The sequence below is a fragment of the Coregonus lavaretus genome (genome assembly GCF_964263955.1).
Source record: "Coregonus lavaretus genome assembly, chromosome: 28".
In the NCBI taxonomy this organism is placed as follows: domain Eukaryota; kingdom Metazoa; phylum Chordata; class Actinopteri; order Salmoniformes; family Salmonidae; genus Coregonus; species Coregonus lavaretus.
This window is the reverse complement of record NC_140015.1, coordinates 14,101,878-14,115,779: the sequence shown is the minus strand read 5'-3', so window position 1 is coordinate 14,115,779 and position 13,902 is coordinate 14,101,878. Positions and strand designations below refer to the sequence as shown.

At 43.6% G+C, this 13,902-nt stretch overlaps 1 protein-coding gene across 1 annotated transcript in view; it reads left to right on the top strand.

The window, feature by feature from the left end:
* Positions 1–404: 404 nt before the first annotated feature.
* The window catches only part of LOC311104448 (protein tweety homolog 3-like), a 51,410-nt gene continuing 37,912 nt past the window's right edge, over positions 405–13,902 (top strand). Inside the window, exon 1 of the mRNA XM_084146286.1 lies at positions 405–1,083. Within this exon, the coding sequence (XP_084002412.1) occupies positions 958–1,083 (126 nt within the window). The 5' untranslated portion in view covers positions 405–957. The remainder of the gene's footprint in view (positions 1,084–13,902) is intronic.

Below are 13,902 nucleotides of genomic sequence, written 5' to 3'. Positions count from 1 at the left end.
TGCATCGGATGGTGTGGAGGTTGCTGCATTGTTGTCCCCTGAACAGTTCACCGGATTGTTGTTTATGTTTAGTGCATGAACAGGAATCGTCGACTTTAAACTACTTTGCAATACAGTAAAAGACTTGGCCATCATCCGAGCATTTTGGAAAATTGAAGAAAACCGAGATGTCAAAGACAAAGGGCGCAAATGGAACTGGAGCAACCATGGACGGAGCACGGATATATTCGCTAAACCAACTAGCCTGCTGCTAGCTTGATAAATTGGAACACGATGAACTAGCAACTGGCTATGACTAATAACGAGGAAAGGACAGTCAAATTGTAGTCCAGAAGGAATTATTGAGAATCAATCAAATGTTTTAGGTACGCATTTTTTTATTGCGAAAGTATTTGAATGGAATGGATGCGGTCTGTAGAATTGCTCAACAACAATAGCTAGCCGGCTAGCTAGCTAATGTTACTTGCATGTTGAGTTGGGAAGCAATCCAGTTAACCAAATAACGTTACGTCATCTGTACACTAGTTACCCAGGCAGGCAGGCAGGCAGGCAGGCAACTACAGGCAGAAAACTACAATAAGGTGGATGGACTGTCACCTGCGTGTGGGTGCTGGTGAAGTTAGTTGACTGGGTAGCCCATTATTCCTCCTTCAGCTTTTTTCGACACAGTTTAGTATTACGAAATGACAAGTGAACATGGGAGTGTTATAGGACAATGGATATAGTTAGCGACCGTTTTGGCAGGACAGTAGGAAAGAAGTGACAACCGATATCAGTACAGTAACATTGGACTACAATGCAGTAGATCTGACGTTCTGCATTCGGACATAGGGATCTCTTTGGTTTTGCTGGACCGCTTGCTAACAAAAACTTTATGACGCGGGCTCAATTCATTATTTTATTTTTGACTGACCACACCGGTCACAGTTTCCCTAAAGCTTCCACATCCCTCATACCATGGCATCGTTTGTCAACTACTCACCACCATGGTGGGTGAACCTGCTACACCGACTCCCTCATTTCAACCTTCAATTCGAACAGACAAGCAGTGATTTTCGCCCCGAGGACTCGTCATATCAACAGGTAACTTTATGACATGCACTTACTTGAACTGTGCCTTGTGAATCAGAAGCAATATATGTCTCAGTCAAATATTATACGTTTGTAAACAAAGGAGTTGCCAGTTGGTTGCTGTTGTTTGATGTATGAAAATATTCTGGGATGATGCAATTGATAGAGGATTTTGGGGAGTTGAACAAATGGGGCAGGCATCAGGACAGACCAATGCAATGTTATACCCCCGTGCACTGACAATGCTAATTAAACTTGTTTGGTGCAGAGCCTTTGAAAGAATACTCAAGACTCCTTATTAACCCGTAATTCCCTAGGTGTGGTACAGTACATAGGCCTAGACCTAGTCCCTGCTGAGACTGGGGGGTGACTGACAACTACTCTTGCAGGCTATATTCCTCAAACTGTTGTCATGTTGATTTCCCATTGCAGAAACAGCCACTGTTGCCTTCTGACAATACATGACATGTATGGATTCCAGGAATGGGTGGAGATGGATTAAAGACAGTGGTCTTTAAACCGACTCATGTCATAACAGGGATCCCATATGTCATAAATTGCTGCATAATCATAACTATTCATCTAGGCTTGTTTTCTGGTTCTCCTAATTAAGTGTATGTGGGGGGGAGCATAGTGCCCATTTACTCTGTGTCCATTATGGCTTTGGCCTGTGCAACAGCAAACAGAAACTATGGACATTTTAAGTTAAGTAGCTAATCACAGGAGATGGGGATTTCCGAAACGAGCTTGTCTGCTTCCAAAGTGTATGGAGGAGGACAAGAGATTAACAGATGGCTTCCCCTTCTCTCTCAGCTGCTGTGGGTATCACTATGACAGAGTTGTCACAACAGGCTCAAAAAAGAGGGCTGTATTTTCTGGCACTGGGTGTGACTGTCAGTTGAGTGCTCAGGGAGTAGGGAAAGGGAGATTGCCAGAGCTGCTCATTCACAGCTTCTAGGGCCAAGATAACCTGTCAGTTATCAGACTTAATGCTGGGCTGGGCCGTGGGCCTGCTGACAAAACACTTCATCCAGCCTACACATCTCAAGATAACCCTAGATGAAGTCATGCTGAAGGAATTTAATGTACTATCCCCAACCTCCAAAGTTATTTCTCAAATTTCTTGAGGTAACTCTGTCCTAACCAAGGCAAGCTGTGGGCCATGTCAGTGTGAATGAGACTCGGTTATGTCTGTAATGTGCCATGTGTTAGCTGATGATTAGTCTGTTAGGCATTATTGGCATTCTTTTCTGCATTCCTGTCATACTGGAGCTCTGTTCCTCAGGAGACAGAGCCCAGCACCAATAGGTCATTAAGACCTTGATGTATGACCTTTGACCTGAAGTTGTGTTTTCTGGCTGCCTGATTGTACATTTAATAATTTAGCAGATGCTCTTATTCAGAGTGACTTACAGTTAGTGCATTCATCTTAACTGGGAATTTCACTATTTAGGACCCTAATCTGTATGTTATAGAAGGTTCCAGACTGTTTAATTTGCAATTTCACTTGTTTTTGAGAAACGTATCCTACCAGCAATTGACTTCCTGGAGTTACAGGGCATCCAGAAAACATGAACTGATGCTCCAAAAACACCCAAATATGTCCTTTTACAAATGGCAACGCTCTCAGTATCCTGATGCAGGGATGTAGCTCAGTTGGTAGAGCGTGGCGTTTGCAACGCCAGGGTTGTGGGTTCGATTCCCACCGGGGGCCAGTATGATTTTTTTTTTTTTGAAAATGTATGCACTCACTAACTGTAAGTCGCTCTGGATAAGAGCGTCTGCAAAATGACTCAAATGTAAATGTAATGCAGGTCATTAGATGTTGGACACATGACATTTTGTCATACCAAACTTTATCCGCAACTTTATAATATTTTTTTTTTTACCTCAAGCGATAATTTCTAGCGTGCACATATTGACGTGCGTGCATGTACTTCCTTGTTCCTCACGCTTCTGCCTATACCTCAGTGGCTACTGCGCACATATACTTTGGGGGGGGGGGGGGGGGGGGGGGGGCCTGGTTCATAAACGCACTAGGCAGTCCACAACCACGTGTCCACTGTAAACGCAGAGCTGCTAGCTAGCTGCCGTTCGCTAATCTACCATGCAAGCTAATTCTTTTTTACTATGCTACCAACATGTCTGACTAGAAAATACAAGGCGGAAATGTTCGAATTTGCAGGCAAGCCTTATTTATTTGAACCGGCATACACAGACGAAGATCTTCAACAGATGGAGGATGACGGAGAAAGTAGAGGGAGAGACTGAGCAGGCAGGAGCTCAGGCATATATTCAACCAGCAGCTGAGATGTGACTCAGGACATCTGGGATCTGGTGGTATACCTGTGGGCAATGCCAAGCGATGCCCACTGAATACAAGTGTCTCTGCTGCGCGGAGTTGGACCTGCTTATACCAGCTTTGGAAAATCTATACTGAACAAAAATATAAATGCAACAATTTTACAGAGTTACAGTTCATATAAGGAAATCAGTCAATTGAAATAAATAAATTAGGCCCTAATCTATGGATTTCATATGACTGGGCAGCGGCGCAGCCATGGGCATAGGCCCACCCACTTGGGAGCCAGGCACACCCACTGGGGTGCCAGGCCCAACCAATCGGAATGAGTTTTTCCCCACAAAGGGGCTTTATTACAGACAGAAACACTCCTCAGTTTCATCAGCTGTCCGGGTGGCTTGTCTCTGACGATCCCGTGGGTGAAGAAGCCGGATGTGGAGGTCCTGGGCTGGTGTGGTTACACGTGGTCTGCGGTTGTGAGGCCGGTTGGACGTACGGCCAAATTCTCTAAAACGACGTTGGAGGCGACTTATGATAGAGAAATAAACATTACATTCTCTGGCAACAGCTCTGGTGGACATTACTGCAGTCAGCATGCCAATTGCACGCTTCCTCAAAACTTGAGACATCTGTTGCATTGTGTTGTGTGACAAAACTGCACATTTTAATGTGGCCTTTTATTGTCCCCAGCACAAGGTGCACATGTTTTTTCATACGCACAAAAAGCTTATTTCTCTCAATTTGTGCACAAATTTGTTTACATTGCTGTTAGTGAGCATTTCTCCTTTGCCAAGATAATCCATCCACCTGACAGGTGTGGCATATCAAGAAGCTGATTAAACAGCATGATCATTACACAGGTGCACCTTGACGGGATCCTGAGGCCCATTGTTGTGCCATTAATCTGCCGCCATCGCCTCATGTTTCAGCATGGTAATGCATGGCGTCATGTCACAAGGATCTGTACACAATTCCTGAAAGCTGAAAATGTCCCAGTTCTTCCATGGCCTGCATACTCACCAGATATGTCACCCATTGAGTTTGCGATGCTCTGGATCGACGTGTATGACATCGTGTTCCAGTTCCCGCCAATATCCAGCAACTTCGCACAGCCATTGAAGAGGAGTGGGACAGCATTCCACAGGCCACAATCAACAGCCTGATCAACTCTATGCGAAGGAGATGTGTCGCGCTGCATGAGGCAAATGGTGGTCACACCAGATACTGACTGCATATCTGTATTCTCAGTCATCTGAAATCCATAGATTAGGGCCTAATGAATTTATTTCAATGGACTGATTTCTTTATATGTACTGTAACTCAGTAAAATCTTTGAAATTGTTGCGTTTTATATTTTAGTTTAGTATACATCTCATCCTCTTTCCAACTTTCCTTTGATGCTTGAGCTGCTAATCGCTAGATGCGCGGGGGTGTAGTGCGCTAAGGGCTATGGCACTAGTCAATAAATGTGTTTGATGTGTGGACTTTCTTTTGTACAATGCACATTTTCATTGCTTGCTAGTAATTATAGAAATCGATCTTCTTTTAAAAACGGTTGGATGTGTCTGACTATTCATTCATTATTCGACAGCAGTCGACAAGGTTGTTCTGGCTCTGAGGCCTAATGTTATACAAGGTTGTTCTGGCTCTGAGGCCTAATGTTATACAAGGTTGTTCTGGCTCTGAGGCCTAATGTTATACAAGGTTGTTCTGGCTCTGAGGCCTAATGTTATACAAGGTTGTTCTGGCTCTGAGGCCTAATGTTATACAAGGTTGTTCTGGCTCTGAGGCCTAATGTTATACAAGGTTGTTCTGGCTCTGAGGCCTAATGTTATACAAGGTTGTTCTGGCTCTGAGGCCTAATGTTATACAAGGTTGTTCTGGCTCTGAGGCCTAATGTTATACAAGGTTGTTCTGGCTCTGAGGCCTAATGTTATACAAGGTTGTTCTGGCTCTGAGGCCTAATGTTATCTAATGTTGTGTCGTGACGATGCTGACTCAGTAGCTCGTCACAAACGCGCATTATTTATTTCCCCTCATAAATAGTTTAGTGCGTTCACGTTTCTCTGTATATCTAGTAATTCATTTATTCTAAATGTGTTTACTGTTGCTTACTCTTTTGCCAGTGTCATTGGTATTTACTGTGCCCAAGGCTAATTATGTGTTGAGGAAATGTTTGGTCTAGTTGCATTGTGACACATTTCAGTTTCATATTTAAATGCAGTAATTTACCATTTTGCAATCCTCCCGGTGGATGCAATGTTCAGGTGCACATGAACACTTGCTACACTGACGAGAAAGAAGTTAGTTTATTTCCATATTGTAATGTGTCCTGTATTTTGAAGTTTGCGTGTCTCGGAAGCTCCATAAGTAATACGTTCTGCCGCCTGTTGGCCTGCAGAACTATTGTTATGAATTGTGGATTCATTAATGGAAAGTATTCCCGCTTTGAGGATAAGCCAGGAATGTTTAAGATGTTTATTTAGACAGAATATGTAAATGTAGGTATAATGAAGATGTCTGTTACATTATTTAAAATGCCATATTTGGGTAAAGAGCTCCATGGTTAATGGTATGGTCCATATGGAGGGGCCATAGGTATAAAGGTAGCTGTTTCACCTGTGAGCTTCAGTTATGTTCTAGCTCTGCTATGTGAGCTGTGTGGGGAGGCTGTCCATAGCCTGGTATACCCCAACCTGCTATAGTTGGTTGGCAGGGTAGGCCTGATTGAGGCTTAGGTTTTCCATTTATATTCAAACCTGTATTTTGAGTCTGTTCATTTTGTAAATACCTTTGTAGGTTATGTAAATATTCATTACTTTTCGTCATTCACCTGGAACCACCTTTCACTGCTAATAAACTGGACACTATTTTGCACCTGATCCTGCTGCCTCCTGCTACTTACTGCCCTTAAGGCTGCTCCAACATCTGGTCTCTACGACATGTGCCTAATGTTGTGTCAAATGGACAATGAATGTGCCAATCCTCTCCAACCTGGCATGGTATAATTTGATACAGAATCTTTTCTTAATTTATAGACTAATCAACGCTGATCAGGTCCGGTCCTGGCCAATATGCTGCCCTAGGCGGAACAAAAAAATATTGCCGCCCTCCTATCCCCGCAAATAGAATAGTAGCCTAGGCTATACAGTGTCGGCACGCAATTCACATTTATGTAGCCTGTCTGGACTACTACTTTTAGGGAGAAGTGGGAGAAAACCCATCGGACTTGAATGGTTTTGTGCGTCGAAATAGGATCTGTATTAGAAAATGTTATATGCAGAAAAGCCAACAGACAAGGTAGGCATATCTTTATTTTTGACTTGTTAATGTTGTGTCAATACAAAAATGTGACAGATCCTCTCCAACCTGGCATTTCTTAATTTGTTGATTAATATTTATAAGTAATAGCCTGAATAATAATTAAATTACATGATAATAACGAAGTGTAATGTCTTGTTTCAAGTAGGATTTTATTAAGACGCATATCAGTGTCAACAAATGTACAAATATAATTGTTACCTCCCCTTTTTTGATTACCAATTGTGTGGTGGCTGTGCTTAGGGAGCAGGAACTCTCAGTGGGGTGTCGGCAGCAGAGTGGGCCTTGTCTGGTCTTGGAACACTAGCCATGTTCTTGAGTGGTCGTCTTGGAAGTTGTACGCGGGAGAGCGGGTCCTTGTCCTCCCGTCTTTTCAGCACACGCTCTACCAGGTCCAACCGGAAGGTCTGTTTTGTTGGCTCGTAAATGTTCTTAGCATCCCAGGCTTTGGTTTGTTTTGAGAGAACCATACTGTACCTGGGTGTGCCTGAGGAGAAATGACAATTTCTCACTTCCGCATAAGATTTACACACTGTCTGCCTGGTGTCTACCTTTCCTGACAATAAGAGTCTACAAAGATATGAAAACAATGACAATGTGATTAGCTTCTCCCTAACCCTAGGCAATGTCTCCAGTCATCATAGCCCTTTATAGAATCCATGACCTGTCCATTATAGAATCCATGACCTGTCCATTGCAAAACATCACATTTTACCTGCAGCAGTGGTTGCCTGTCAGGTGTTTTTGTCCGGGGCTACAACAAAAATGTGTGATGTAGGGGTTATCGTGAACCAGAGTTCGGAAACACTGATCTAAGGTGTAAGGTCTACAAATTCTAACACATGTTGAAATCCGAAAAGCTTGTGAGAGTACAATATAATCCACTCACTTGTGGTGCAACTTCATGGGTTTGTTCTGTCTGACTTGGAGCAGTGGTCAATTCATTTGAGGTTTCCTGTGACATAAAAAAACCCATAAGCAACAAGACAACAATGCCAAATCAGTCGTTTATACATATAAGTGAAAGCATTATTGGTAACTGTTGATAAGCAGTGTACATATTATTTCTGATAACTATATATATATATATTTTCTCATTGCGTTGTCGCATGTTAGGATTGCACATCTGCAAATCATTTTCAACAAAAACTACTTCAGTCCCCTTGTTGTCGCCTGGCTGATCTTGTGAGTGAGTGACTGACTGAAAACGTAACTAGCTAGCTACCTAATACCTGTGCCGGTAGCACACCTCCTACTTACACGCACGTAGCGAGAGAAACAAGGAAGTACACGCATGTACGCAAATATGCGAGCAACGGAAATTAGCGCTCAAGTTCAACAAAATGGATTATAACGTTGTGGATAATGTTCGGTATGATAAAACTTTGTGTGCAACATCTAAAGGCCTGCATCATGATACTGAGAGCTTTGGCGTTTGTAAAATGATGTATTTGGGTGTTTTTGGAGCCTCAGTTCATGTTTTCTGGATGCCCTGATTATTTAAGATACTCTTTGAAGAGGTAGGGTTTCAGATGTTTTCAGAAGATGGGCAGGGACTCTGCTATTTTACATTTACATTTTAGTCATTTAGCAGACGCTCTTATCCAGAGCAACTTACAGTTAGTGAGTGCATACATACATTTTTTCATACTGGCCCCCCGTGGGAATCGAACCCACAACCCTGGCGTTGCAAGCGCCATGCTCTACCAACTGAGCTACACGGGGCCTGTAGCTTCAGAGGGAAACTCGTTCCACCGTTGGGGTGCCAGGACAGAGAAAAGCTTGGACTGGGCTGACCGGAAGCTGCCCTCCTGTAGAGGTGAAAGGGCTAAGAGACCAGAGGTGGCAGAACGGAGTGCTCGGGTTGGGGTGTGGGGTTTGAGCATTGACTGAAGGTAGGGAGGGGCAGTTCCTCTTGCTGCTCCCTAGGCAAGTATCATGGTCTTGTAGTGGATGCGAGTTTTGACTAGAAGCCAGTGGAGGAACAGGGTGACATGGGAGAACTTGGGAATGTTGAACACCAGGCGGGCTGCAGCGTTGGTTTCATGGCACAAGCGGGGAGCCCAGCCAACAGCAAGTTGCAGTAGTCCAGATGGGAGATGACTGGAGTGCCTGGAGGTAAGGTCGTACTCTAAGGATGTTGTAGAGCATGCAGGAGAGAGTCACTGGTTTGATGTTTGCAGAGAACAACAGGGTGTTGTCCAGAGTCAAGCCAAGGTTATTTGCTCTCTGGGAGGGGGCACCATGGAGTTTTCAACCGTGATGGAGAGGTATTTGAGCAGGAAGGCCTTCCCCGGGAAGAAGAACAGCTCCGTCTTGTCAAACCTGAGGTGGTGGGCCGACATCCAAGCTGAGATATCTGCCAGGCACGCAGAGATGTCTCCCCACCTGGGTGTCAGAAGGGAAGGAAAAAGTAGTTGAGTGTCATCCACATAGCAATGATAGGAGGGACCATGTGAGGATATGACGGAGCCGAGTGACTTGGTGTATAGAGAGAAGAGGAGAGGGCCTAGAACCGAGCCCTGGGGGACACCAGTAGTGAGAGTACGTGGTGCAGACACAGATCCTCTCCACGACACCTGGTAGGAGCGGCCTGCCAGGTAGGATGCAATCCAAGAGTGTGCTGAGCCTGAGAGGGTGGAGAAGAGGATCTGATGGTTCACGGTGTCGAAGGCAGCGGATAGATCTAGGAGAATGAGAACAGAGGAGAGAGAATCAGCTTTGGCAGTGCGGAGAGCCTCCGTGACACAGAGAAGAGAGCAGTCTCGGTTTAGTTACCCGTCTTGAAGCCTGACTGGTTAGGGTCAAGAAGATCATTCTGAGAGAGATAACAAGAAAGTTGGTCAGTCAGCACGCTCAAGTGTTTTGGAAAGAAAAGAAAGAAGGAATACCTGTAGTTTTTAAACCTGTTCTTTATTATGACAACTCTGTTCAATAACACTCAGGCAGCTGTCAAGTGTCAAGCATATATGATGTATTAAATGTGCATGAAAACAGTGTTATATCGATGTTACCAGTGGTGGAAAAAGTACCCCAATTGTCATACTTAATAATAAAGGACTTAAGTAAAAGTGAAAGTCACCCAGTAAAATACTGCATCGCAGTGCTAACTGTGCCACTAGAGATCCTGGTTCGAATCCAGGCTCTGTCGCAGCCGGCCGCGCCTGGGAGACTCATGGGCGGCGCACAATTGGCCCAGCGTCGTCCAGGGTAGGGGAGCGAATGGCCGGCAGGGATGTAGCTCAGTTGGTAGAGCATGGCGTTTGCAACGCCAGGGTTGTGGGTTTGATTCCCACGGTAGGCCAGTATAAAAAAAATAATAATAATGTATTCACTAACTGTAAGTCGCTCTGGATAAGAGCGTCTGCTAAATGACTAAAATGTAAATGTAAAATACTTAAGTATCAAAAGTAAATGTAATTGCTAAAATATACTTAAGTATCAAATGTAAAAGTATAAATCATTTCAAATTCCTTATATTAAGCAAACCAGATGGCACAATTGTATTTATTTTTGTATTTACTGGCACTCGGACCTAATTCACAAATGAAGCGTTTGTGTTTAGTGAGTCAGTAGGGATGACCAGGGATCTTCTCTTGATACGTGCATGAATTTGACCCTTTTCCTGTCCTGCTAAGCATTCAAAGTAATTTTGGGTGTCAGGGAAAATGTATGGAATAAAAAGTACATTATTTTCTTTAGGAATGTAGTAGAGTAAAAGTTGTCAAAAATATATAAGCAACATGCAACAATGACTGGGCAGGGGTGCAGCCATGGGTGGACCTTGGAGGGCATAGGCCCATCCACTTGGCACCAAGATCCAACCATTGGGGAGCGAGGGCCAGCCAATCAGAATTCGTTTTTCCCCACAAAAGGGCTTTATTACAGACAGAACTACTCATACGCACCCCCCCCCTCCCAGAAGATCCCGCAGGTGAACAAGCCGGATGTGGAGGTCCTGGGCTGGCATGGTTACACGTGGTCTACGATCGTGAGGCCGGTTGGATGTACTGCCAAATTCTCTAAAATGCCGTTGGAGCTTAAGGTTGAGAAATGAACATTAAATTCTTTGGCAACAGCTTTGGTGGACATTCCTGCAGTCAGCATGCCAATTTCACGCTCCCTCAAAACTTGAGACGTCTGTGGCATTGTGTTGTGACAAAACTGCACATTTTAAAGTGGCCTTTTATTGTCCCCAGCATAAGGTGCACCTGTGTAATGATCATGCTGTTAAATCAGCTTCTTGATATGCCACACCTGTCAGGTGGATGGATTATCTTGGCAAAGGAGAACTGCTCACTAACAGGGATGTAAACAAATTTGTGCACAGCATTTTAGAGAAATTAGCTTTATTTGCGTATGGAACATTTCGTTTTTTTTTTCTTCAGCTCATGAAACATGAGACCAACACTTTTTACATGTTGCGTTTATATTTTTGTTCAGTGTAGTAAAGTACAGATACCCCAAAAAACGAAGTATTTTTGCTTAAGTACTTTACACCACTGGATGTTACAGACAGTGTTAGCAGGGCAGGCTTTATGCTGTCCAGCACACTCTTCACTAGGCTATAATCTGCTTTCAGTCTTACATTTACATTTACGTCATTTAGCAGACTTCAAAGGTCTTTAAGGGTAATGGGCCAAGTATGTCAGGAAATAATTAGACAGTCGGACAGATTATTTATGCTGACATTCTTGCCGTCCCTGGTGACTGAGGGCTACCCCCCTCCAACATCCCTCTCTCCACAGTCTTTCTTGACGCCTCCTATAATATTCTACCCATCTTCTACTCACCAACCCATCTCTTATCTATATATACTCAGGCCATACCTCACACCTGACTATTGTAAACATGATTGAAACATACAGTATATGATGATCAGGATTCCTAATTCCTAATTTCTGCACCTGTAGTGCTCTGAGTGGTTCAAGCAGCAGGGTAATGGCGATGAGGCATACTACTGTAGCGGGTAAATTCATTTGAATTCAATCACTTTTTGACAGCACCCCTTTTGATGTGAATGCAACCTTTCAGACCCATTGTAGAAGTGCTCAGAAAGTGACTTTTTGGACCTGAATGACAAAACATTCAACATTTACATTTTAGTCATTTAGCAGACGCTCTAATCCAGAGCGATTTACAGTTAGTGAGTGCATACATTATCATTTGCATACATTATCACATTACCGGTTTGGCCGGCAGGGATGTGGGTTCGTTTCCCACGGGGGGCCAGTATGAAAAAAAATAAAAACGTATGCATTCACTAACTGTAAGTCGCTCTGGATAAGAGCGTCTGCTAAATGACTAAAAATGTAAATGATGAGTGAGTGCAGCAGCCCAGGCAAGCGAGCTGCACAGCTGAAGATGGGGGAGGGGAGAACCAACCTCCTGCACTCTGCAGCATGGCACTTGTCCACAGGGTCAGAATTAATGGATATTCTCAACTCATTTAGTTAAGGGTTTAGCTCAACCCTCCCTTTGAGTGTCCTTGATGAGCTTATCAGTGAACGTTTTCCCATTTCTCTTTTTAATGGCAAGCGCTAAGAAATTAGTGTTGAAGTGGATTTCAAAATCAGAGATTATTGCCAGTCTGTCGACAGGGTACGACAAAAGCCAGGATTTGTTTTGGTCAATGCTTTGTTTTTCCCCCGCCTCGAGTGTCCACATCAATTTTGAGTAGGCCTGTGTTGCAAAGTACGCCAATTCTCCCCTTAACCTCTGTGAGCCAAATCAGAGGTTATCTATAGGCCTAACCAGGCATATATCCAAAATGTCTCCTGAGGCATACATACAGTAATCACGCTTTTCATGCTGTTCATTCTGATATCCAATGATGTCTTAATGATGACAGACAGTCATCCACTTTCTTCATTGGTGCATTATATAAAGGAGTTAGAAACGTTTTGCCAATAGTGAGAAACGAGTGAAGATGGCTGTCTGACAAAAATTCCTTCTCTTCTGAAGGCCAACATGGAGGGGGGTTGTCAAGAGACAGCTTTTGTAAGTCGTGGACCAGAGCCAAAGTTTGTGAGGTGGAAGAAGAGAGGCAGTCTATTGCCATTGTGATGGATGGGAGTGGGACAGGAGCTGGGTTTGTTTGGGTGTGGGCAGACTGGGGTGAGGAGAGCAGACAGGGCCAGCATGGTTTCAGCCTCTCCTACCTGGGTCAGAGAACCAGGAGAGAGCCCAGGCTGGCCAGAGGAGTGGGAAAAAATATTTATTTTTGATTTAGACCATACTTGGCCATAAATGTCTCTTTTTTTAACTAGGCTACTTTGGTTAGGGCAAGTATGTTGACATCCACACTGCCAATAGCACAGTGAGATGTACGAGAAAACCAATTTTTGTTTACCTGGTGTGCTGGAGTGTTTGTGCACATTAGCCTAAACTGCAATGGTATTTATCCAATTACTTTGTCTTTACATAGTGTCATCTAATGATGTGCCTTGATGCACAGGAAGTGGAAAAGGGCAACAAGGTGCTAATCTGTTGTGTCAGCTTGTTCGCCTGGTGTGACACAAGACTCCTAGCTGTTACAGGAAACAGGCTGTTTGTCACTGCATCCTTCTGCCTATGTTCATCAAGCAGTTAATTTTGGATGTGGGGAATTTGTTTGACCTGGAAGTGAAACCTGACTGTAAAGGACAGAGTGACAGTTGAGTCAGCACTTTTTACTTCCTCTCTTCCCTTCTTGACTTGTGATTTGGGTCTGCTATTCTTTCATGGCAATGTGTCTTATTCAAATCCAAACTTAAGTGCCCTTTAATGGAACACATATGGACCATGATTTGTTATTTTGACTACCGGTATGTGAAAAACGAAACTCCCATTCCTGAAATTTGAATCACAACAGTGGAGAGTGAATATGAAAGAAATCATGACTAAAAGGTAGAGAAGGACTTTGAAATGGAAGAAAGTCATTATTAGTCAGCATTGAACTCCTATTCCCATTGTCTTGGATCAGAAGCTGGGAAGATGAGTAGGGGTTGAAATATGCCAGCATCCTGTGCACAGGATGGTACGTTTCCTCTCCAGCCCATTTGAACTTCACTAAGTCAGACAGTGACATTGCCTATTTTCCATTTATTTAACCACTCACTGTATGAATTGTCCATACTTGCATTTCAGCAGATGTAGTATTTGAACATGTTTGCACAGTGTATCCATGAAGTAGTGGTATAATAGCACTAGGTAACAAGATGGCTGCC